The sequence below is a fragment of the Saimiri boliviensis genome, chromosome 13 (assembly GCF_048565385.1).
Source record: "Saimiri boliviensis isolate mSaiBol1 chromosome 13, mSaiBol1.pri, whole genome shotgun sequence".
In the NCBI taxonomy this organism is placed as follows: domain Eukaryota; kingdom Metazoa; phylum Chordata; class Mammalia; order Primates; family Cebidae; genus Saimiri; species Saimiri boliviensis.
Window position 1 is genome coordinate 93,666,098 of NC_133461.1, and position 27,306 is coordinate 93,693,403.

A 27,306-nucleotide genomic window follows, 5' to 3' on the forward strand; every position below is an offset into this window, starting at 1 on the left:
AGTATGAAGACCACCCAAGACTGAGTACCCAAGAGTTTTAAACTCTCAAGCTTGTCTGTGCGGGGTCTCAACAATTAATGAATTTTTACATGTTTGTATGTTCCTAAAAACACTGGCTTCATCTGTAGTCTTTTAAACCTGGTCTTCAGTTCCTAGAATTGGGAATAAATTGTGACTGTCTGTCTTTTAACTGTCTGTCCCTCCACTTTTCAGGACAGCACTTTGCTCTGTGACTTCAATTCTATCATGGATCTGATATTTATTTTTCCTTTGTTTAGTTTTCTCATTGATGAGAAGGTGGGAGAGATAATCCCAATTCTGCTCTTTTCCCACATGTAAAACTTTGATGTAGTCATATTTCAGTTTGAAAGTCTTGATGACTGCCCTGTAGGAGGCTGTAGGGTATCGCTTTCTGACATCTCAAACCCCCAACCTCAGTTGTTTTACCCTTGGACACCAAGATCCTTGACTCTGGTCGTACTCTCCCTTAGTCACAAGTCTCCCAATCTTATAGTTTTCCATGATGGTTCTTGCTGGACCTCCTCAAAGATCTCTGTCAGACTGACAATAATTATAGGCAATCTCAGAATTACACATGTGCTCATCTGGATTGTAACATTTTAATTCTAAGTGTCAAGTATCCAACAATCAAGGGAAAAATGACCACAATCCATTGAAAATTCCTCTTCCACGTTATCAAAAATGGTCCAGACCACAGTCCCACGTGTTGGGATTATTTCCTCTGCCCCTATCCCACTCTACCTTGGCCAAAGATTTTCTAGCAAGATCTGAATTTTAATCCATGTCTCGTCACCTATGTGTCCTGACTAATTTGGCAGAAAGAGTTCTTTCTTAAAACCTTGCCATTTAATTCACAAATAGAAATGTGAAGGGGCAATAGGTGTGTGAAGAACTTATTCACCCATATTCACTGGAACTCAAGAGAAATGAAAATGAACACCGAAGTATCATCTTAGATATATAACATTGTCAAACATTTGAAGGTGGCTAACACCAAGTGTCAATCAGGATACGAGGCAAAGAAGAATTACACACGAAAGGACAGAAATCTGGCAGTAACAGAAGAAAAATAAAGTATATCTATGCTCTGCTCCTCTGCAGATCCCATTCCTAATAAATACATCCAAGTGATGCTCTGCCAATCTACAGGGAATGTTTAGAAAGGCATTCACCACATCAGTGTTTATAATAACCAGGAGTAGGAGGCAATCAAATGTCCTTCACAAGTGGAACTGGTAAGTTACAGAAACCTAGGTTGGGTTTCTCTAAAACCAGGCCCAAGAAAAGGATTTGCATTCCAGTGGCTTATTTTGATTTAGGAGATGATTTAAGGAAGCTCTAGTGTAGGAGTGGAACAGTGAAACCAGGGCAGCTTGAGAATCAATAAAAAGGTGCATTGTTGGCAGGTTGCCTGTAAAGAAAGGGAGCATAATCCCTCTTAACACCAGGAGGCAGTTTTGTACAAGACTAAGAGTAATCTCATCTTAGCATGTAGAACACAAGGATAGTCTCCAATTCTCAAAATCTGGGCTGAGTCATGGTCCCAGGTGCATTAATTTGTAGTCCATCTGCCAAATCACAGGCCAAAACAAAGCCTTCTGACAGAGTCCCAAGTTCATGTGGCAGGACAGCAGAGGCATGTTATGGAACACTAGGTGCTGAAGGCAACGATTACGTCATGAAGACTGCAGATTTCACTTGTATGTGGAATCCAGAAATATTTGATCTCATAGAAGTTAAGAGTAGAATAAAGTAGAGTAGTAGAAAGTTGAGTTGTTAACGCAGACTGGAGAGAAAAGCAGGTATGGAAGCTAGAAAAAAAAAGCTAGAAAATAAAAATTTACATTAATATAAATAAAAAAGCAGAAACAAAACCATATGATACATGTAGCACTTATACCACATGCATCGAGTTATTTCAGTTACATTATGTGGTACCTTTGGGTAGAGAAGTGAATGAGAGTGAGGATAAGATGAAGAGGCAGAAGAAAAAGAGAGGCCTTATAGGAGTTGAAAAAATGTGCCATAAACTGAAAGTGTGACTAAAACCTTTCATCTTCCTCTTCTGCCTCTTCTAAGTTACTGGTTCTGCTTTTCCTGAACCTGTTTTAAGCTCTAACCTTCTATATTACACATGGGAAGTCTGGCATCAGACTTCCAGAGAGCAGGAACTAGGTGAAATACAAAGGCACAGCTCTCCTAGCCTGTGGCATGGGTATCATCAGATAATATAATTCTCCACACCTTGTTTAATAAAAAGATTTGTGTAAGAGATTGACAGAGGCAACCTGAGGCTCTGTAACTACATTTCCCAGAGATCCCTGAGATGATTGTAACTAGTCTCTGGGGTCAAGGGGGTATGGAATTCTAGTGAGATCACTTCCCTTGCAGACTGCGGAAGGGAGAGCACTTTATTACAGACCTTGGAAGCAAGAGGATTGCATTCAGCTTGGTTCCTGGTTGCTGGCCAAAGTAAGTAGAACTTTGAAAGTAATTTGCGGTGTACTTTGAAATTGGCGTGTAAACCAAAAATAGAAGCAAGTCGCCCTAGTGACTGAATGAATCCCCTCTTGTCCTAGGGGACCCCAGAGATATCTGGAAAACAAAATTCCAGGCCATAATGGAAAAAGGCCTGACACACTTTATTATACCCACTCCCTTTTGGAGTTTAGGCACAACTGACCAGCATTAACACTGAAATTGTAATCATAAGACTGGCAAAATGGATTCTTTGTGGGAATAAGATACCAAATTCCAACCTGACTCTGGTTTAGCATCACAGGATGTTAGCAGACCCTGAAGGAAATCAATATATTTAATCCCAAAATATATTTCTTTGACATATATTAAAATGGTCTTGCAAAGCCATCTTTTATAGGGGAAATTTGCCTGTTTCTGGCTCTGCTTTGATTGAGGAGAGATTAAATGAGAGTCTGACACCTTAAAAATCTGAAAAGAGAGATTTACCATCTGTTTTCTCTAAGGCTGCTAACTGGAGGTTTCATCTACATAACATGAACCATGGTTCCCACAGCCCTCTTTATCTTAACTCAAGCATTTCTTTGTACTGACTGGAAGTCTTTAGACAAAGCTTAACACTTTCAGCCAATTGCCAATCAGAAAATCTTTGAATCACCTATGCCCTGTAAGCTCTCCTACTTTAAGATATCTCAGATTTTCAGACAGAACCAATGTATACCTTACGTGGGGGCCATAGGCAGTTGCCCTTTCTAAAGCTTAACTAAAAGTCACTGACATGTGACATATTGATTAAAAGGGGAAAGGGAATACAAATTTATTTAATGTGTATACATGGTATATTAGTCAGTGTTCTCTAGAGTGCCAGACCTAATAGGATAGATGTAGATGTAAATGGGAATTTATTAAGGAGTATTGAATTATACAGGCACAAGGTGAAGTCCCACAGTAGGCCGTCTGCGAGCTGAGGAACAAGGAAGTTAGTCTGAGTAGGTAGGGAAGCTGATAATGCAGCCTTCAGTCTGCAGTCAAAGTCCCAAGAGTCCAAAAGCTGAAGAACTTAGAGTTTGATATTTGAGGCCAGGAAGCATGCAGCACAGAAAAAGATGTAGGCTGGAAGACTAAGCCAGTCTAGTATTTCCACATTCTTCTGCCTACTTTTATTCTGGCCATGCTGGCAGCTGATTAGATGGTGCCCACCCAGATTGAGGGTGGGTCTGCCTTTCCCAGTCCACTGACTCAAATGTTGATTACATTTAGCAACACCCTTAAAGACATATCCAGAAACAATACTTTGTATCCTTCCATCCAATCAAGTTTGACACTCAATATTACCCATCGCACTTGGGAAACTTGAGAATGAAGACCCAACTTCCCAATAAGTTACAGAAACTCACGTACAATTGCGAGGCCATAGTAAAGAGTGGAGACTCAAAGCATAGCCAGAAACAGGTAAATGAGTTTTAGTGGCAGCATAGGTTAAGAGAGAGAGGAAGGAAGAAGCTTGCTTAGCAGAAGTGGCCTAATGGTGTAGATAAACCTTTTTGCAGAAAGAATAGATAGTAAATGTTTCTTTTCAGATCGTTGAAGATGTCAGACTCTCAATCTCTCCTGGTTCCTGGGAAAGGCATAGAAAGAGTGGAGAGCATGGCTGCATTAAAGATTGTCCAGAGATGCAATTTTTTCTCAGTTAAGATAGCTTTGAAAAGCCACTTCTGCTTGTTGGCCAGTGGCAACTATTTTAAACTGTGTCAAAGAAATATATTTGAGGGTAAAATATTTTTATTTTCTTCAGTCCCCACTTTGAAACTTAAAACAAGTTTCACATACTAAAAGCCAAGGTAATAGCTTTGGGGAGATTTGGGTTAGAAGTATTTAGATAGAGACAGACACAGCAGTGGAAAAACAAATTGGGATATATATAAATGAGCAAATTTAAATATATCATTCCATATCTTCTTTAGGCAGTCTCTTAGTTTTGAGGCGAGATCAGCTCAGTTAAAAACCTATCTCCCATTCTAGGAGGTGGCATTGCAAAGGGTTTAGGCCTCTAGATGTAATGTAGGCAATCAGATTTCTAGTAGGAGGCATTTCTATAGAAACGGAAAAAAAAATAAAGGTTAATATCTGGAGTAGTCTATCTATAGACTAGCTTTTCTAGAATCTCTGAGGCATCTTCATATTGCAGTGGCAATCTTCCAGATTTCCCTGGAAGTTCAAACCAGGTGTTCAAGTGAACTTTCTGAGGAGGACTTGCGTCAGCAGGCATGCAATGAAGGTTGTTTGTAAGTTACTGTTATTTTCTCCTGATACTTTTAATTTGCAGGACTTTGAGAAAACCACAGTTTTAATTTGTAGTGAATTCAAGTAAGAAAAATGGGGAAAAAAATTGGAAGTGTTATTCTGGAGACTTGTAGCCAGAAAAAAAATTGAGGATTTGGTCTAAATTGTAAAAAGTAATAAGAACTGAAAAAACAACGGACAGGGCTAGAAGATAATAAAACATATACTGTAGTTTTTGAAACATAATTTTTCTGCTTCCAAGTCTTCAATTTATGAAATACATAGAACTTATTTATTTGCAAAATAAGTTTTGTTACTGTACTTGGTCTGATTATTTGCCTAACATGCAGCAAAAATAATTATTTACTATGTAGGCTCCTTTTTAAAAACTGACTTTACTAGAACATTCTTTTTTACAAAGAATCTCAGATTAGACGTCTTAAAAGCATCCTGAGCTCAACCAAGGATTTATCTGTTTCTATAGATAGAAACAGATAAATATCTGTATGAATTGAGTGAATTCTCTCTCAAGGTCCAAAATAACTTGGGGTTCCTGGGCCTGTCAGAATGTTACCTTCTTTACCTATTACAGGCCAGAAACCTGTAAAAGAACCTGTAAAGGAACTGCATAGACAAGGTGCAAGGCCAGTTTCATCCACAGGGCTATTATCAGCTTTATAAAGTCAATCTCAATTTCTTAAAAAGCTGCCATTGCAGTCAAATACTTGACTTGTGCCTACACTTGTGTCCTGTTACAAAAGAAAACAGAGTCTAATCGAATTTATGCAAATGATTATATTCCCATAAATTTGTGATAATCACTAAGAGTTTCCAAATTTCAGAGAAATCAGGCAAATAGAAGGAAATATGCTTCAAATTTTGCTCACAAGAGTATACTTTACACAAATATTAAAAGCTGTAAATATCTAAAAAGAAAAAAATTTCTTGACTCTGAAAAACAAAATAAACAAAAGTAGCAATGTTTCAACAAAAGCCATAAAAAGATTATTTCAGTCTTCTATTAGTTCAGTACATGTAACTAACTCCTGTTCTGTTGGATACTGGGTCAGCTGTCCTCATGAACATATAAACTCCCTGAGAGTCCTGGAAGTTTTTCTTTTCTTTATTCCAGTGGCACAATCTCCAAAATTATCATAAAGCTTTATTCAAGAGCACCCCTTAGAATTGTATAGCAAATTGCAAACCATGTTTTGAAAAGGATCGAAGTAGAACAACTGTGACAGAAGTCTTAGGACAGCCATGGTCAAGAACATACTTGACAAGGAAGTTTGGTTATTTCTTTGGCATATAACAATTTAACATAATAGTCATAAATACTACTGATAACATATGTGAAGACATCAGACTCATAGGAATATCATATGATTTTGAAAAACATGCTAGTAACAGGTTTACATAAATGTAACCCAAATAAAGTTAAACACCATTTTGTATTTGACAGTGTTTCCTGTATGATTTTAACATGCCAAATACACTAAATGTGTCCATTTTTGGTTTCAGGGGATTTAAGATAATGAGGTCAATAAGAATGAACTTAGAATTTGATTTTGGAAAGTTTGATTTTCTTCAGTTCCTACTTTGAAACTTAAAACAAGTTTCACATATTAAAAGCCAAGGTAATAGCTTTGGAGCCATTTGGATTAGAGGTATTTAGATAGAGACAGACATAGCAATGGAAAAACAAATCATAATCACCAAACAGGTCATTGTGAAATAAGTCATTCATTTAGGCAAAGTGATAACTCAAGGATTTCAAAAAGTAAAAACCTTCACTCTTTGAGAGAGAAGACTCACTTTCACAAACAATAAGACCTAATAAAGACAGCATGAGGCCAACTAAATTTGTCTCTCTTTCCTCAACTCCTGCTTTTTGGCAGTTTTCTCAAAACATAAGTGAAAATATTTCACTATCACTTAATATTAAAAGAAAATCTTATTCAAGAGAGATCTAAATTTTACCACTGCATAGCATATTAATGCTAAAGTTAACATTAATGAAATGTTGTAAACAAATCTATTTAATTTTAAATAGTTGAAACACAAGGAGTTTATAAATCTTTTACAACATTTCATAATTTTCTATAAAAGAGCAGATTAATACTCAAAACCCTGATATTTTGACATAAGGGCCTAGATTCTGGCTCTGTATTACTGTGCTTTTCTTTTAATATTTGATTCATAAAAAAACTAAATAATTCCTTTCAACTTTTAGCCAGCTGGCTTACATACAGAATTCATTTTACAAGATCAATTCTTCAAAAACCTTTAGTTTTGTCCATATTTTTAATTTAAAACCATCTTTAAAAACCTGTACCTAGACAAAATTCCTTTCCCATTAAGAAAAATCACATTCCATGCCTTTTTGTAACTTTTTATCAAAGACTCATCATACTTGTTTCTATACACTTTGTATGTATCTAGTAGTTTTCATTACATACTTTAACTGTAATGTTAACTCTTAGTAACTCTCATTTTTAATAAAATCCTAGGAGGTAAGCACTTTAAATTATGTATGAAGTGCAAAGTTCAAGGCAAAGGAAAATGCCTGGAGCTGGGCTTCCTCACAGCCTAAAGTTTCATATCTAAGAATGTAAGTTTATAGAAAAGTTAAACAAGTAAAAAGTTTCATATCTTGAAACATCTAGCAGAGAGTGATTAATTCAGAACAAACATCTAAATTCTGATGATGGTTCTATTTTATTAATACTTTTAAAATGATATTTGCCAAAAATTACTAAAAAATCACATGAACTTGAAAAGCATTTTTACCTATTGATTTAGGAGTAGGGCAATTTGATACTCATGTAGAACATGCACTAATGATACAGACCAATACAAGGACTTTAAAGTTCTGATTTTAAAAATTTTAGCTGTGAGACAAACTCAATAGATTAAAAGGACAGCTGGGTTAAATTGTGAAAATGTTAAAGTTTATCTGCCTCACAAGGCCATGGTAGAAACCCTCACTAAGTTCTGGAGAAAACAGAATAACAAATATATACCTCAGGTCAAAGTTGTGGGGAGGATCCAAGATGGCCGAATGGGAACAGCTCCAGAGTGCAGTTCCCAGCAAGAACAATGCAGAGGATGAGTGCCCACCACATTTCCAAACAAATTTTCACTGCCCACAGACCAGGAGATTCCTGGGCTGAAAAGCACCACAAGTTTTCAGCACAGCGGTTTCAGCCCATGCTGGGCTGGTGCACAGAAACTCACACAAATCTGAGTGGCTATTTCAACTGGCACCTGGAATGCCTGGGAGCCAAGAGCCGCCCATTCAACGAAAGGGAGGGGGCAGAGACAGGGAGTCAGGCGATCTGGCTCGGCAGGTACCACCCCCACAAAACAAGCAATCTGAAAAGCTCTGGATTGAGAGTTTCACCGAAAATGCAGCTGGACCCAGGATGGTCAAGCTCAGTCAGGGGAAGGGTGACCACCACTCCTGAGGCAGTCCGCCATGACCAAGGCAGTTCATACAGCAGCTGGGCAGAGCCTGCGGCAGCTCAGCAATACCTCTGCTGGCAGACTGTGACTAGACTACTCTGTGCATGAAGAAAAGGCAGCAGCATGACAGGAACTTATAAATAAAGCTGACCTTACTAGGACAGAGCACCTGGGAAAAGACGTGGTTATGACTTCTGCTGCAGCAGACTTAAAGGTACCTGCTTAGCAGCTCTGCATGGAACAACGGAGGCCCCAGCACAGTCCTTAAGCTCCTAAAAGGGACAAACTGTCTCCTCAAGCAGCTCCCCGACCCCGTATACCCAAAGAGACACTTCATAAAGAAGAGCTCAGGCTAACATCTGGCAGGTACCTTTCTGGTACAAAGTTAACAGAAGAACTGGCAGCAACCCTTACTGTTCTGTAGCCCCCGTGGGTGATTCCCAAGCAAGCAGGGTCTGGAGTGGACCTCCAGCAGTCCTGCAGCAGAGGGGCCTGACTGTTAGAAGGCAAACCAAGAAACAGAAAGAAAAACTTCATCATCAACAAAAAGGACATCCAGTCAGAGACCCCATCTGAAAGTCACCAACTACAAAGACCACAGGTAGATAAAGCCACTAAGATGGGAAGAAACCAGCGCAAAAAGGATGAAAACACCAAAAACCAGAACACCTCTCCTCCAAAGGATCACAACTTTTCACCAGCTAGAGATCAAAAATGGATGGAGAATAAATCTGATGAAATGACAGAAACAAGCTTCAGAAAGTGGGTAATAACAAACTTCTCAGAGCTAAAAGAACATGTGCTAACCTGACACAAAGAAACTAAGAACCTAGAAAAAATTTTAGATGAGAGGCTAACTAGAATAAACAGCTTAGAGAAGAATATAAGTGCCTTGATGGAGCTGAAAAACACAGCACAAGAACTTCGCAAAGCATATAAAAGTTTGAATAGCCAAATCAACCAAGCAGAAGAAAGGCTATCAGAAATTGAAGAGCAACTCAATGAAATTAAATGAGAAGGCAAGAATAGAGAAAAAAGAGTGAAAAGAAATAACCAAAGCCTTCGAGAAATATGGGATTATGTGAAAAGACCTAATCTACCTTTGATAGGTGTACCAGAATGTGACAGAGAGAATGAATCCAAGCTGGAAAACACTCTTCAGGATACTATCCAAGAGAACTTCCCCAACCTAGCAAAGCAGGCCAACATTCAAGTCCAGGAAATAAAGAGACCACCACAAAGATATTCCTCAAGAAGAGCAACCCCAAGGCACATAATCATCAGATTCACCAGGGTTGAAATTAAAGAAAAAATGCTAAGGGCAGCCAGAGAAAGGTCAGGTTATCCACAAAGGGATGCCCCTAGGACTCAGAGCAGATTTCTCAGCAGAAACCCTATAAGCCTGAAGAGAGTGGGGGCCAATATTCAACATCCTTAAAGAAGAGAACTTTCAACCGAGAATTTCATATCCAGCCAAACTAAGCTTCATAAGTAAAGAAGAAAGAAAATCCTTTATGGACAAGCAATTGCTCAGAGATTTTGTCACCACCATGCCTGCCTTACAAGAGCTCCTGAAATAAGCATTAAACAAGGAAAGGAACAACTAGCACCAGCCACTCCAAAAACATACCAAATGGTAAAGACCATCAACACAATGAAAAAAAATGTGTCAACTAACGGGCAAAACATCCAGATAGCATCAAAATGGAAGGATCAGATTCACATGTAACAATATTAACCTTAAATGTAAATTGGCTAAATGCCTGAATCAAAAGACACAGACCGGAAAATTGGATAAAAAGTTGAGACACATCAGTGTGCTGTATTCAGGAAACCCATCTCAACACACACAGGCTGAAAATAAAGAGATGGAGGAAGATTTATCAAGCAAATGGAGAGCAAAAAAACAAAAAAGCTGGAGTTGCAATCCTAGTCTCTGATAAAATGGACTTTAAACCAACAAAGTCAAAAGAGATAAATAAGGGCATTACATAATGGTAAAAGGATCAATGCATCAAGAAGAGCTAATGATCCTAAATATATATGCACCCAATGAAAGAGCAACCAGGCACATAAAGTAAGTTCTTAATGACCTACAAAGAGACGTAGACTCCCACACAATAATAGTGGGAGACTTGAACACTCCACTGTCAATATTAGACAGATCAACAAGACAGAAAATTCACAAGGATATCCAGGTCTCGTACTCAGATCTGGACCAAGCAGACCTCATAGACATCTATAGAAATCTCCACCCCAAATCCACAGAATATACATTCTTCTCAGCACTGCATTGCACCTACTCTAAAACTGACCACATAATTGGAAGTAAATCATTCCTCAGCAAATGCAAAAGAATGGAAATCATAACAGTCTCTCAGATCACAAGGCAATCAAATTAGAACTCAAAATTAAGAAACCACTCAGAACCGCACAGCTTCATGGAAACTGAACAACTGACTCCTGAATGTTGACTGTATAAACAATGAAATGAAGGCAGAAATAAAGACGTTCTTTGAAACCAATGAGAATAAAGACACAATGTACCAGAATCTCTGGGACACATTTAAAGCAGTGTCTAGAGGGAAATTTATAGCAATAAATGCCCACGTGAGAAGTGAGGAAGATCTAAAATCAACACCGTATCATCCAAATGGAAAGAGCTGAAGGAGAAAGATCAAAAAAACCTCAAAAGCTAGCAGAAGGCAAGAAATAACTAAGATCAGAGCAGAAATGAAGTAGATAGAGACAAAAAAAAAAAACCTTCAAAAAAATCAATAAATTCAGGAGCTGGTTTTCTGAAAAGATCAACAAAATAGACCACTAGCCAGACTAATATAAAAGAAAAGGGAGAAGAATCAAATAGATGCAATAAAAAACAATAAAGGGGATATCATCACTGATTCCACAGAAATACAGACTACAATTAGAGATTACTACAAACAACTCTATGCACATAAACCAGTAAACATGGAAGAAATTGACAAATTCCTGGACACTTGCACCCTCCCAAGTTTAAACCAGGAAGAAACTAAAACCTTGAATAGACCAATAACAAGGGCTGAAGTTGAGGCAGCAATTAATAGCCTACTAACCAAAAAAAAGTGCAGGTCCAGACAGGCTTACAGCTGAATTCTACCAGATGTACAAAGAGGAGCTGGCACCATTCCTTCTTAAACTATTCCAAACAATACAAAAAGAGAGAATCCTTCCCAAATCATTTTATGAGAACATCATCATCCCGATACCAAAACCCAGCAGAGACTCAACAACAACAAAAAAACTTCAGCCCAATATCCATGATGAACATTGATGCAAAAATCTTCAGTAAAATATTGGCAAACTGATTACAGCAGCACATCAAAAAGCTTATCCATCACGTTCAAGTAGGCTTCATTCCAAGGATGCAAGGCTGGTTCAACATATGCAAGTCTATAAACGTAATTCACCACATAAACAGAACCAAAGACAAACCACATGATTATCTCAATAGATGCAGAGAAGGCCTTCAATAAAATTCAACAGCACTTTATGCTAAAAAAAACTCTCAATAAACTAGGTATCGAAGGAACACATCTAAAAACAATAAAAGCTATTTATGACAAACCACAGCCAATATCATACTGAATGGGTGAAAACTGGAAACATTCCCTTTGAAATTGGGCACTATACAAGGATGCCCTCTCTCACCACTCCTATTCAATATAGTATTGGAAGTTATAGTGATAACAATTTGAGTCAAACTGTCTTTATTTGCAGACGACATGATTTTGTATTTAGAAGACTCTATCATCTCAGCCCAAAATCTCCTTAAAGTGATAAGCAACTTCAGCAAAGTCTCAGGATACAAAATCAATGTGCAGAAATCACAATCATTTCTATACACCAATAACAGACTAACAGAGAGCCAAAACACGAGCAAACTCGCATTCACAATTGCTACAAAAGGAATAAAATACCTAGGAATACAACTAACAAAGTATGTAAAGGATCTCTTCAAGGAGAACTACAAACCACTGCTCAATGAAATAAGAGAGGACACAAACAGATGGATAAACATTCCATGCTCATGGATAGGAAGAATCAATATAGTGAAAATGGCTATACTGCCCAAAGTAATTTATAGAATCAATGCTATCCCCATCAAGCTACCAATGACCTTCTTCACAGAACTGGAAAAAATCATCATAAACTTCATTTAGAACCAAAAGAGAGCCCACATAGCCAAGACAATCCTAAGCAAAAAGAAAAAAGATGGAGGCATCACACTACCAGGCTTCAAACTATACTACAAGGCTACAGTAATCAAAACAGCATGGTACTGGTACCAAAACAGAGATATAGACCAATGGAACAGAACAGAAGCCCTGGAGGCAATGCCACACATCTACAACCATCTGATCTTTGACAAACCTGACAAAAACAAGCAATAGGGAAAGGATTCCCTGTTTAATAAATGATGTTGGGAAAACTGGCTGGCAGTGTGCAGAAAGCAGAAACTGGACCCCTTCCTGACACCGTACACTAAAATTAACTCCAGATGGATTAAAGACTTAAACATAAGACCTAAACCCATAAAAACCCTAGAAGGAAACCTAGGCAAAAGCATTCAAGACATAAGCATGGGCAAGGACTTCATGACTAAAACACCAAAAACATTGGCGACAAAAGCCAAAATAGACAAATGGGATCTAACTAAACTCCAGAGCTTCTGTACAGCAAAAGAAACAATCATTAGAGTGAACTGGAAACCAACAGAATGGGAAAAAATTTTGCAATCTACCCATCTGACAAAGGGCTAATATCCAGAATCTACAAAGAAATAAAACAGATTTATAAGAAAAAAGCAAACCCATCCAAAAGTAGGCGAAGGATATGAACACTTTTCAAAAGAAGACATATATGAGGCCAAACATTTAAATAAATGCTCAACATCAATGATTATTAGAGAAATGCAAATCAAAACCACATTGAGATACCACTTCATGCCAGTTAGAATGGTGATCATTAAAAAATCTGTAGACAACAAATGCTGGAGAGGATGTGGAAAAATAGGAACACTTTTATACTATTGGTGGGAGTGTAAACTAGTTCAATCATTGTGGAAGGCAGTGTGGTGCTTCCTCAAGGACCTAGAAATAGAAATTCCATTTGACCCAGCAATCCCGTTACTGGGTATATACCCAAAGGATTTCAATCATTCTGTTATAAAGACACATGCACACGTATGTTCATGATGGCACTGTTTCAATAGCAAAGACTTGGAACCAACTCAAACGCCTATCGACGATAGACTGGACAAGGAAAATGTGGCACATATGCACCATGGAATAGTATGCAGCCATAAAAAATGATGAGTTCGTGTCCTTTGTAGGGACATGGATGATTCTGGAAACCATATTTCTCAGCAAACTGACACAAGAACAGAAAATCAAACACCGCATGTTCTCACTCATAAGCGGGTGTTAAACAATGAGAACATATGGACACAGGAAAGGGAGCATCACTCATTGGGGGGGCAAAGGTAGGGGGTGGGGAGGTTGGGGAGGGATAACATGGAGAGAAATGCCAGATGTAGGTGAGGGGGGAATGGAGGCAGCAAACCACATTGCCATATGCGTACCTATGCAACAATCCTGCATGACCTGCACATGTACCCCAGAACCTAAAGTACAATAAAAAATATATATATTTTAAATTACAATATATATTTTTAAATTTTAATATATTTTATATATTTTTAAATTGTACTTTAGGTTCTGAGGTACCTGTACAGATCATGCAGGAGAGAGATGAGTGTATTTGAGGAAGATTGTAAATGAGCCCGTTTATGGTATTAGTTCAGTGCTATTTTGAGATTTTGTTTTTCTTATACAGTACAGCCCATTCTAGCTAAACTGAAAACACTGAGAATTTATCCTTAAACTCATTTTGGAAAGAAAAAAAGCAAAAGAGGTTTTTAAAGCCAAACTGCAGTGGAAAATGCTTTACTCAAAATTTTGGTCCACAGTCTTTATTATATTACCTGTAGGGGTAACTAAAGTTTAACTGTGACCATAGGTCCCAATCTTGCCAGAAATAATTTGGATCCAACCACTTTTTTATAAAGCAGTAAGTTTGTGTTGTTACCTCATGGCTAGAGTTGTGAAGTAACTGCACAGGATCTTCGTATGTGTGTTTAGATGTGTATATACATATATTTTGTTATGTGTTGTGGTTGCATGGTGCTAAATTGGCTTAAAAATAAAGGAATACTCATATTAGGTAAATAAGCCCAAGTGCTTTTCAGGTTCATGTGACTTAAGTCAATCTTTAATCAATAAGATGGCTTTTTATTTGATGGTAAAATAAAAATAGAAATATCTTTAGAATTATGACCATACATTTTTAACTGGATTTATTGGTCAGGCAGTATTTATTTCTGTTAGATATTGTAAAGTGTCATGGTTTGGCATTTAAAACTACAAATCTAGCCCAGAACAGAATGATCTTTGTTTTTGTAATTTTTATTATTATTATTATTATTTTTTGAGAGAGTCTTGTTCTATACTCTGTTGCCCAGGCTGGAGTACAGTGGTGCAATCTTCTTGGCTCACTGCAACCTTCACCTCCCAGGTTCAAGTGAACCTTAGCCTACTGAGTAGATGGGACTGCAGGCACCTGCCACCACACCTAGCTAATTTTTGTATTTTTAGTAGAGGCAGGGTTTAACCATGTTGGCCAGGCTGGTATCAAACTCCTGACCTCAAATGACCTACCCACCTCGGCCTCCCAAAGTGCTGGGATTACAGGTGTGAGCCACCATGACCAGCCTACAACTTTTTAATAAATAAGACTAGCTTAATATTATTGGTTTAATAAAAACAGCTAAATCCTGAACTATCTGGGAAAAAAAAAACAACTATGTTTAATATTAAGGTTTACATTTGGGTGAAAACCTGATATTCACAGGCTATAAAATGGTTAGCAAGGAAATAACTTTAAATGGTAACTAATTTTGTTTAATGTCTCAGTTCTCAAAGTAATCTAGGTAAACGGCTAACAATGAATACATTGAATAAATATAAAAGAGAGAGATAAATGCTTGTTGGTAAACTTTTATGTAATTTAAAATCTTAAACTTATTTTGGATTATATAATAGCTACTCATTGATAGTATGGGTTATTTCCAGTTAAGAAGGGATTATAATTTAGAGAAACATGCCTAAAAATTGTAGAGTGATTTCATCTATAAAATGGTGATACCTGATATACGGTTTAGGATTTCTTGTTTCCAAGGTTTAAGGTTAGTAAAAATAAAAATTCCTCTTCATATATAATTCTGTACATAAAATCTGCCAAAGTAAGACATATTTTTCATGAGAAAAGAGTATAAGACAAATATAAAAGGATTCTCATTGAAAAGAAAATTATTTTTGTCTAATTCAAAGGTTATGAAACAAAGTAAAAAGGAACCAGTAAGTAGCGGAGAGAGATGTGAAGAAAGTTATAGATATAAAGATAGGAGAGATTAAAAAGAAAAGAGAATTATTTTGTATGAAATTTTATATAGTCCATTTTTTTCCCTGAAGCAAGATCACTGTTTATCTAAGAAAGAGGGAGATTCAGGATACAACAGAAAGTCCGATCACATTGTAAGTGGTATAATAAAATTCATAAAAGAAATTTTGTTTGTGGTGATGTTGGCTTTAATTAAAATGGAATTATTTATAGTAGTCTTTCTGGAAACTGCGCTTTGACCAAAAAAACACAATATAAAACCAAAACATTGGTTAGGACAATACGGGTTTCTTAAAGTGTTGATTTGCTCTTCATTAAATTCAAGAAGTTTTAATGTTTAATATTATTTGTTTTTTTTGTTTTTTTGTTTTTTTGAAACTTCTCAGATGGATATCTCAGAAGTTCAACTTCTGGTGTATCTTGCTGCTTTCAGCCTTTTCTTCATTTGAGAACAGCTGGGCTGTTAAGTCTCTCTTTCAACTTTTTTGTTGGCTCTGGCAGCCTTTTTTTTTCTTCAGGTCTAAATCTGTTGCTATAGCCTGATGCTGAAATGTTTTATCTTAGAGCTTCAAAAAGCAATGTTTTCTTCCATTATAACTTAATTCTGTACTCTTGGCTTTTCTTCACATGAATAAGGGCCGGAAACCCTCTGAAGGATTACTGAAAAATCAGCTCACAAAAGATAGGTCAGTTGAAGAGAAGGCATGTAGATTTGTTTGGAGTATGTATGCTGGAGTCTTCAGAACAAAGACCCAAACACAAGGGAGAAATTGTCCCTTTTATGCTTAGACGCAACAAGGTATGGGCATCTGTAAAAATATGATTGAGCTAAAAGGCATAACCTAATGCTAATAGACTGAGTGAGGAAACCCAGCAAGACCTGTCTAGATTCCGCTTGACCTCTCTGAGAATGTATCCCTTCCTTTTAGGTGTAGGGCTCTTATGGTCTACAATCCAACAAGGTAAGTTGGATAATTTCTTTATGGCTAATTCACACAACACAGAAAGGGAGAGAGTGAATGAGAGTACTATTTTTAGGCTTTATGACTGGTTTTGAGAAAAAAGTGTTCTGATTTCTAGGTTCTGCCTTGGGGAAGGAGATTCTAGTTTGAATGGCCAGGTTTGAGGGAAAATGGGACTGAGAGACAAGAGGTCAGGAGAAGGAAAGGAAAACTGACTTCTGAAGCTTTTGCATTGGGACACTGTCTTCTGAGCCAAAGCATATATTTAAAGTCTTTAATATAACCATGAAACTTCCTATGCTGTTACATAAGAAGATAACAGTCACATTCCCCTGTCAAGTTATAGTAAATTCTTCTTTAGTGTTGTTCTTCAGTGGGTTCACACCAGTAGCTTTGGGTTAATATCCCAGCAGTTTCTAGTCTTGCAGTAGAACATATGTGCTTAGATTTCAGCAAAAGTGCCCTAATAAAGTTTCATTGATCTACTTAGGTCACATGCCATCCATGAGCCAAGCTTTGGTCCTAGAGCTGTTGTGTTTGAATTGGTCCTATGTAGTTCATGTGACTGCCCGTAGAGCTCAATATGGGCAGCCTATTGACCATATAGTAGCTAGAAAGATCACTTTAATTAGGCAAACACTGTGTTCTACTTATAACTCGTTTCTCATCCTGCCTTACTTTGATTTCTCATCTCATTGAGAATAAAAGTCAAAATGCAAGCATTGGCTCCAAGGCCACTGCTACCTATCAGATTTCATCTCAATCCACCCTCCTCACTGACTGTGCTCCAATCACCCTGGCTTCCTGGATGTCTTGAACACTTGAGACAGATTCCAGCTAAGGACCCTGGTATTCTCCGTTCCACTGCAGGGAACAATCCTCCTCACACATATCCACAGGACTTATTGTCTAGCATCCTTAAAGTTTTAGTGAGCCTTTCTTTAGCCACCTTATTTGAAATCAGTGCTCTGTGCACTCACTAATCCCTTTTTTGTTTTCACTAGGCACTTACCACAATCTAACAGATAACGTGTTTTATCCATTTATTCAGTTTCCTATTTGTGTCACTTCAACTCCCACAAAAATATAAGATTTTTGAGGGCAAGCAAGCACTGGATCAATAGGAAACACATCAAAAGTATTCTGTAAATTATTTCTTGAATGAATCAGTGAATGAAAGAATTAATCAATATAATATTTTGAGCGAGGAGTTTTGTGTTAGGTATAGCTAAATGGGAAATCGAGTAGGTCACATACTATGAATACCATATACTCTCTTGTATAATTCTCCTACTTATATCAGAAACTGTTTATAAGCCTATTATAATTGATACCAATTGGAATCTCTTTTATTCATAAGAGAGAAAACCACAAACAAGTTGTTTATCATTTGGCTCCTCATTTAATCTGGCTTGCCAACTCATGCTTGAAAGACAGGAAATACAATAATACTTTTCTTACAGGATTCTGAGACTAAGTGACCTTATGCATGTAAAAGGAATTAATGAAATAAAAATTATTATGACAAATACTTATATCTATCGTAATAATTTTTATTGTATAATATACATAAGAATTATAATATATATAAGAATTATTATGACAGATACTTATAATCATTGTGTTTTCATGTATTTAAAATACATTATACCTATGATTAGTCACTCAAGGATATCCAAGTGCTTAAGTAATGATATATTTTTATGTTTTGTTTTTCTTGCTTAGGGGATCATGGACATTGAAGCATATTTTGAAAGAATTGGCTATAAACACGCTAGGAACAAACTGGACTTGGAAACATTAACTGACATTCTTGAGCACCAGATCCAAGCTGTTCCCTTTGAGAATCTTAACATGCACTGTGGGGAAGCTATGGAGTTGGGCTTAGAAGCTATTTTTGATCATATTGTAAGAAGAAACCGGGGTGGGTGGTGTGTCCAGGTCAATCAACTTCTACATTGGGCTCTGACCAAAATCGGTTTTCAGACCACAATGCTAGGAGGGCATGTTTACATGTCTCCAGCTAACAAATACAGCACTCGCATGGTTCACCTTCTTCTGCAGGTGACCATTGATGGCAGAAACTACATTGTCGATGCTGGGTTTGGAAGCTCCGTGCAGATATGGCAGCCTCTGGAATTAATTTCTGAGAAAGATCAGCCTCAGGTTCCTGGCATCTTCCGCTTGAGAGAAGAGAGAGGAATCTGGTACCTGGACCAAATCAGAAGAGAGCAGTATATTCCAAATGAAGAATTTCTTAATTCTGCTCTCCTGCAAAAGAAGAAACATCAAAAAATGTACTCCTTTACTCTTGAACCTCGAACAATTGAAGATTTTGAGTCTATGAATACATATCTGCAGACATCTCCGACATCTCCATTTACAAGCACATCACTCTGTTCCTTGCAGACCCCAGAAGGGGTTCACTGTTTGGTGGGCTTCACCCTTGCCTATAGAAAATTCAATTATAAAGACAATACAGATCTGGTCGAGTTTAAAACTCTGAGTGAGGAAGAGGTTGAAGAAGTGCTGAAAAATATATTCAATATTTCCTTGGGGAGAAAGCTTGTGCCCGCAAATGGTGATGGATTCTTTACTATTTAGAATAAGGAACAAAATAAGCCCTTGTGTATGCATCAGCTAACTCACTAATTGTCAACTTATGTGCTATCACATATCCTCTATGCCCTCACATTATTTTGAAGAAAATCCTACACATCAAAGTTTCACCCACAAAAATGTCAGCATTTGTTTTAAAACAATAGCATTTTAAGGAAACATAAGCACACATTTCAAATTAGTAAAAATAAAGGCATTTTAAGGATGGCCTGTGATTATTTTGGGAAGTAGAGTGATTCAGGACAGAAAACATTTACTACTGATTTATTGTTGGATTCATAATACATTGTTACTAGTAAATGAATAAAGAATATTGTGGAAAAAGTTATTGTCTCTAAAGTATATGAAAACATTGTTGGCTAATATATCATGAATCACAGTTTTTCTTTAAATGACTTAGGATATTATGGGGCTATGCATTTTTTTCCTCAATGGAGTTTTCCTCTCGTCTTCTTTGTTGTTTCCTAGTTACATTCTTTAACTTCCATCCACACTTTGCCACAAGAGAAGGAACATGAGCTTTATTGTGTAGATCTGATTTGAAATCCTGTGGACACGGGGTGAATGACTTTTAAAATCTGTGGCTCTGATTCCTCAAAGATAAAATGCAAATAATATTTATATAATTCACTGTCAGATATAGAGTAAATTTTCAAAAATATTTGCTATATTGATAAATGAGTAACATCAGTAATATTTTGGTTACTGGGTCAGCATTTAATGAAAGTTCTTCTTCCATCTTGCTTTATTTTGCTGTAACTTGAAATCCTGCCCCCACTGTCATCTGCCTGCTTCTTCCTTGATTAAATATTGACAGGATGTCAGATGCCCCGGACCTAAGCATGTGCCTTTTGATTCAAAATCTGAATCTTTACCTATCCATAAATCAGATTTTCTATTTGTAAATTCCAGGATCAGGGCTATAAACTGCAGACTGGTTCTTAACACTATTCTCCCTCTTCTACTTCTGATTACTATAATAAGCCTAATAGAAAAGCAGGCATTATAATGGATAAATATTCATTAAGAGAACAGGTTACATTGAAGCATCAGTATTTTAGGCAGCAGTGTAATAGTTGGGAGATACTGGTGAGTATAGATATCCTAAGAAGAGGTGGATATGAGATCTGGCCTCGGTGGGAAACACAAATAAAAGACATATATCAATATTTGAAAGCTTGTCATCTTTCTTACTGATTGGCCTTGTTCAGCTCTGCTGCTATCTTGTTGCAATGACAGGTGACCACTGGTGCTCCTAGGCAGGCCCAATTTTCTCACATTCTGACCAAGATAACCTGACTGGAGGATGTAGCGGCAAAAACCAAAAATGAAAACAAACAAAAAAAAAAACAGATGAAAATATGGCTCAACTACCATGATACAGTTGTGTACGAATGAGTCAAGTAAATTATATTCACAATGAGTATCCTGAAACCCAAATCAATTGTTTTGTTCTTGACTATATATAGCACATAATGGAAAGGCAAAAATGTGTTCAAAGAGATTCAGAAATATCTAATTTAACTTCCAGGTTGAAGACTTCTGCCCTTATTATGCAATATTACCTTTTCTCAAATGAAATCTAAATGAGTGAAGAAGAATCTCACCCATTAATTTGGCCAGAGATTTTTAAGGTGCCTCTTAACTCTTTGTGTTTGTCTAAACCTATGTCTCTGTTTTGGTGGCCCTCTGGAGAGTAGGATGTGGCCTGTCTTGTTAGAACTCCGAGAAAAGTAAGGTAGAAACTAAACCTTCTAGATGTAAGTTGGAAGGTGGAGTGTTGGATGTGTATTCCAGTTCTTCTGTTTTCAAGGTGAAGCCAAGTGTGCATGTGTATTTGTTTTCTATGGCCTAGGGACATTCAGGAATGGAAAGCCGCACTGATTCTTAGAGCCAGATCATTAAGAAGACAATGCATTTGGTGGGAGCTATGTAAGTGGTGGCTCTTGGTGTGTGAACTACCTCCTTCTAGGAAAATGAATAGACCTATATTTATTACGGGGGTGAGCTGGAAGAAAGGCTCAGGAAGGGCCAAGCTGTGGCTCAGATTACTGGAAGGCTACTATTTGCTCACCAGTGCAAGCTCATTAGAAGCAAGGCTGCCCAAGAGTCATGGAAAGAATGTGCAGGAAAATCCTTCTGGAGGGAAAATGGGAGCTGTACATTCCAGTATTTTTTTCTGCACTGCACCCAGAGGTTGTAGCCCCTGGAAGTACTTAGATGCCCATTGAAAACCACCTCTTTGTTCTATAATCTAGAGAGACTCACACATGACTTCTTCTGTTCTTTGAGCTAGAAGGTATTTAGGATTCAGTCAATTGTGGTTGATATAAAAGTTGCACCACCCAATGCATGGCATAAATCTCTTCTGGGAAGAAACATGGAGGTGCATTTTTAGAGATTCTTCTCCACACTCCTTCCACAGTATAAAGTGGCAGTATGAAGTCCATGGAAGTGCATGCAGGCTCATATAAAACTGCTTTTTCCTGTGGCTTAGAGAGACTTGCATATTCCTAGTCACCTCTACTCCCAGAGTTGGAAGGTTTAGGATGCAGTCCTAAGAGTGGAAAGAGTAGACAAACTCTCTTCAGGTAGGATTAATAGACCTAGATTTATCACTTGAGTTAGTTAGAAGAGAAAGCCTGGAAAGAACCAACCTGCTTTTCAGTCTACCAGTAGGATATTTGTCTGTCTCCTTTCTCCCCAGAGCATGTAAAAACCAGGACACCAAGTAGCCATCGGAACAGTGTGCGTAAACCCATTCCAGGAAGTGACAGATAGCTGCAATTTAAAGCCTCTTCTCTGCATTGCTTCTGGGAGATAAGGTTCCTGGAAATGCTTATGCACCTGCATAAAATTACCAGTTTTTCCTGTGGTCTAGAGAGACTTGCATATGTCTAATTTCTTCTACTTCAAGAGGTAGGAGGTTGAGGATGTAGTCTCAGGTGGAAGCAGTAATAGTGGGACGCTCATCATGTGGACAAACTCCAGGAGGAATCAGTAGACACAAAATTAAAATTATAGCTGACTAGATTGGGAGAGGTAGTTGTCTCATCTAATGTGCAGAAACCAATAAACAAGGACAAAGAAAATGATTAAAAAAAAGAGATATATATTCCAATTAAGGAACAAAATAAATCTCCAAAACTGTACCCAAGTGATGTGGAGATATGCAATTTACCTGACAGGGAATTTAGAATAAAGGTCATAAAGATGCTCACTGATCAGGAGACCAATTCAGGAACAAAACTGAAAATTTCAACAGAGAGAAAAGTGTTTTAAAAATTTCACCAAACAGAAATTATAGAACTGAAAAATGCTCTAACTGAACGAAAAAATCTAACAGAGGGGTTCAACAGTAGGCTACATCAAACAGAAGAAAGACTCAGGAAACTCAAAGATAGATCATTGAAAGTTATCAAGCTTGCCAGAAACAGAAATACCATTTGACCCATAAATCCCATTACTAGGTACATACACAAAGGAATATAAGTCATTCTATTCTAAAAACACATGCATGTGTATGTTCATTGCAGTAGTATTCACAATAGCAAAGACATGGAATCAACCTAAATGCCCACCAATGATACACTGGATAAAGAAAATGTGGTAAATATATACCATGGAATACTATGCAGCTATAAAAACAAATGAGATCATATCCTTTGCAGAAACATGGATGAAGCTGGAGACCATTATCATTATCAAACTAATGCAGAAACAGACAAACAAATACCACATGTTAAATGATGAGAACACATGGACACATAGAGGGGAACAACCCTCACTGGAGCCTACTGGAGGGTGAAGAGTTGGAGGAGTGAGAGAAGCAGAAAAAGTAAAGATTGGTACTAGGCTTAATACCTGGGTGACAAAATAATCTGCAAAACAAACCCCCATGACACGAGTTTGCCTATATAACAAACCTGCACATGTACCTCTGAACTTAAAATAAAAGTTGAATTTAAAAAAATAAAATTAGTATTTGCATATAAATATTTGTTTACAGCTTGCTATGTACTGAATTGTGTACCCTCCTCCAACATTTACAAGTTAAAGCCCAAAGTTGTTGTGTTTGGAAATAGGGCTTTATGAAGATACTTAAGGTTAAATAAGGTTATACAATTATAGTCCTAATCTTATAGGAATGGTGGCTTTACAAGAAAAAGAAAAGAGATTGCTTTCTCCTCAGTGCATGTACCAAGGAAAGGCCACGTGAGAACACAGCAAGAAGGCAGTCATCTGCAACCTAAGGAGAGAGATCTGTTAAGGATAAAATTACAATAAATGTAAACATTTCAACTGGCTTTACTTGTTATTCTGGAATCAGGCAACACTTCATTTTATAAAATAGAATTAGTGCTCCAATGAGCTGAGCAAAAGGGGTTAGTTTTATAGACAGAGAAGGACAGAAGAAAGCAGAAATAAAGAATAGAAAGTATTTTGGTCAAAGTTACTTTCCTTTTAAGGCAGAAAAATAGAACAAAAACTGTTCAAGTATTCTTAAGGTTACTTCAGGTTAAGGGTTAAAACAGAAGGAACTTTATTATCATGCTGATTGAAGATTCAAACTGGCCTGTTTGAGAAACTGGCTATTATCTCTTTCTATCTTTTAGGAGGCTTCCTCAGATACTATGCTGATGGAAGAAGGGGAGTGCCACCTCTTTACTGCCAGGGGGACATAAAGATCCAAGTTTCTCATTCAATCTCCTTTGATACCTTGGAGGTAGGGGCAAGGTGCCTTGCTAATGCTCAGTGGAAATGAAAGCTTCTGATTTCTCAGAATGTCAGGTAACAAGTTAGTTTTAGTTTAGTGATGTTAAACTTCAGCCTGAGTGACTCCATTGTGATTTTTAGTCTGGTCTGTTGGGGTTTGGTGTAGGATCTTATTCCAAAACAACTGCCTCCTATAATTTTTATTTAATAGCCCTCACCAGGTACTGACTCTGGTGACACCTTGATTTGGACTTTATTTAGCCTCCACAACAGTGAGAAAATAAATCTCCATTGTTTAAATCAAAAAGGAAGAGAGAGAGAGAGAGAGAGAGAGAGAGAGAGAGAGAGAGAGAGAGAAAGTCACCCAGTTTGATGAGCAAAAATAGAAAATAATGAAAAATAATTAAGCTACTTTAAGAGACTAATAGAATACCATCAACTGAACATTATATGCATTATCTATATTCCAGAAAAAGAGAAAGAACAGTAAATTGGAAGATTCTCAAGCTTTTAGAAGGAAATAGAAATCCTGATTTAGTAAGCTCAAAGATGCCAAGTAAGATTAATACACTGAGAAACATCATAATCAAATTGTCAAAAGTTAAAGACAGAGAGTTCTGAAAGCAGCAAGGAAAAAGCAAATTATTATGTACAAAGGAATCCCAATGACATTATCAACATATTTTTCAGCAGAAACCTTGCAGGCCAAAAAGGAGTAAGATGACATTTTCAAAACTTTGTGAGGCGGGGCGGCAGTGGGGGAAGGAATCCAACTAAGAATACTGTACCCAACAATTCTGTCTCTCAAAAATGAAGAATGAAAAAGACTGTCACACAGACAAGCAAAAGCTTAGTTTATCACCACTAGACATGCATTTAAAAAATTCCAAAGGGAGTTTTTCAGGATGGAAGAAGGGGATGCTAAATAGTAGCATGAAAACATATGAAAGTATAAATCTTATCAATAAAAGTAAGAATATTTTCAAATCCAAGATACTCTAATACTGTGATGGCAACAGGTAAGTCAATTTAGTATATGTTAAAACAATTTAGTATATGCTATATCTTTAACCTTTATTGTTTTAATATATTCTAAATTGACCTACCCATTGCCTAAGGTTAAAGGGTATAACACATACATAAAGGGTATAACCTCTAACCTTAGTGTAAAGGTTAAAACTCAAAACTATTAAAAATGACTAAAGCTACTATAATTAAGAGATACCAATTATGAAAAGATGTAAATTATAAATCAAAAGTATAAAACATGGGAGGAAGAGGAGTAAAACTATAGAGTTTGTGTATGTGGAGATATATAATATAATACAATAATAGTAGGAGACTTTAACATAGCTTTATGACAGAACATGTGATCAATCTTAAAAAATGTTCCATGTGCAGATGAGAAGAATGTTTATTCTTTGTGTTTGTTGGTTGGGATAGTCTGTAGATATCTATTAGGTCCATTTAGTCACTTATATAGCTTAAGTCCAGAAGAAAGTTAAAACTGTCAAAAGATAAAAACAAACAGTCTTGAAATCAGCAAGAGAAATGCAAATTGTTATGTACAATGGAACCCCAGCGACATAATCAACAGATTTTTGAGCAGAACCCTTGTAGGCCAGAAAGAAGTAAGATGATATATTCTCAAGACCTTGCAGGAAAAAAGCCAGTTAAGAATGATGTCACTATATTAAGTAAGAACCAAACAAAACTACTGGAATTCAAATATTCACTACAGGAATTCCAAAATACAGTTGAAGGTTTTTTAAATAGACTAGACCAAGAGGAAGAAAAAGACTTAATCTATGACTTTTGGCATTTCTAGTAGAGAATAAGAAAAGATGACTTGCAAAACATACTTGAGGGTGTAATTCAGAAAAATGTTTCTAGTCTTGCTAGAGAGGTAGACATACAGATACAAGAAATTTATAGAATTCCTATGAGATACTATACAAAATAACCATCCCCAAGGCACATAGTTATTAGAGCATCTGATGTAGTATTGGTTGTCCTTTCCAAATCTCATGTAGAAATGTATTCCCATGTGCTGAGGCTTGTTGGGAGGTGATTGGATCATTGGGGAATATTTTGCATAATGCTTTTGCACCATACCTTTGGTGCTATCCTCATAATAATGAGTGAATTCACACAAGAGCTGGTTTTTTAAAAGTGTGTTGTATCTTCCCCTTTGCTCTCTTTTGGCCCCACTTTCACCATGTGACATGCCTGCTCCCACTTCTAACATGAGTAAAAGCTCCCTGAGCCCTCTCCCAGAAGTTGAGCAGATGCCAGCACCATGCTGGCTCAGCCTACAGAACTGTGAGAAAATTAAACCTCTTTTCATTATAAATTAATTGGTCTCAGATATTTCTTTATCACAATGTAAAATGACCTAATATACTACACAAGGTAAATGAAGGAGAAAAAAAATTGTAATGACAGTTGGAGAAAAGGGTCAAATTACCTATAAAGGGAATCCCATCAGACTAACAGTGGACTACTCAACAGAAGCCTTTCAAGCCAGAAGCAATTGGAAATCAATTTTTAGCTTTCTTAAGGAAAAAAAAAATGCCAGCCAAGAAATTCATACCCCACTGAAGTAAGCTTCAGAAACAAAGGAGAAATAAAGTTTTTCACAGAGAAGCAAATGCTAAGAGAAGTTATTACCTCCAGACTGACCCTACAAGAAATGCTAAACCTGGGAACAAAATAATGGTACTTGCTAACACAAATGCACATATGAGTACAAAGCCCATAGACACTATAGAGCAACTATGCAATACAGACTGCAAAGCAACTGGCTAACAGCAACTATGACAGGAACAAAACCTCTCATATCAATATTAACTGTGAATGTAAACAGCCTAAATGCTCCACCTAAAATTCATAGAGTGGCAAGTTGGATTAGAAAAAAACAAACAAACAAACAAACAAAAACAAAGCCAAATCTATTGTCTTTAAGAGACCCAGCTCACATGTAATGACACCCATCGGCTCAGAATAAAGGGATAGAGAAAGATCAATCACACAAATTGAAAACACAAAGGAGAAGAGATCACTATTCTTGGGTTAGATAAAACAAGCTTTAAAAAAACAACAGTAAAAAAGGACAAAGAAGGACATTGTATAACGATAAAGGTTTCAATTCAATAGATTTATCTATCTTAAAGATTTATGTGCCCAACTCCAGATCACTGAGATGTATAAAAAGTTGCTACTAGATATAAGATATAGGCAGCCATACAATAATAGTAGGAGA

At 36.9% G+C, this 27,306-nt stretch overlaps 1 protein-coding gene across 1 annotated transcript; it reads left to right on the forward strand.

The window, feature by feature from the left end:
- The first annotated feature begins 2,411 nt into the window (after positions 1-2,411).
- Positions 2,412-19,652, forward strand: LOC101047286 (arylamine N-acetyltransferase 2). Its single transcript, XM_003935575.3, has 2 exons — positions 2,412-2,493; positions 18,435-19,652. The coding sequence occupies exon 2, from the start codon at positions 18,441-18,443 to the stop codon at positions 19,311-19,313; it is 873 nt and encodes a 290-aa protein (XP_003935624.1). The 5' UTR covers positions 2,412-2,493; positions 18,435-18,440; the 3' UTR covers positions 19,314-19,652.
- The last annotated feature ends 7,654 nt before the right edge of the window (positions 19,653-27,306 follow it).

Coding starts and splice junctions, on each gene's coding strand:
- LOC101047286 (XM_003935575.3), top strand. CDS start 18,441: ATGGACATTGAAGCATATTTTGAAAGAATTGGCTATAAACACGCTAGG.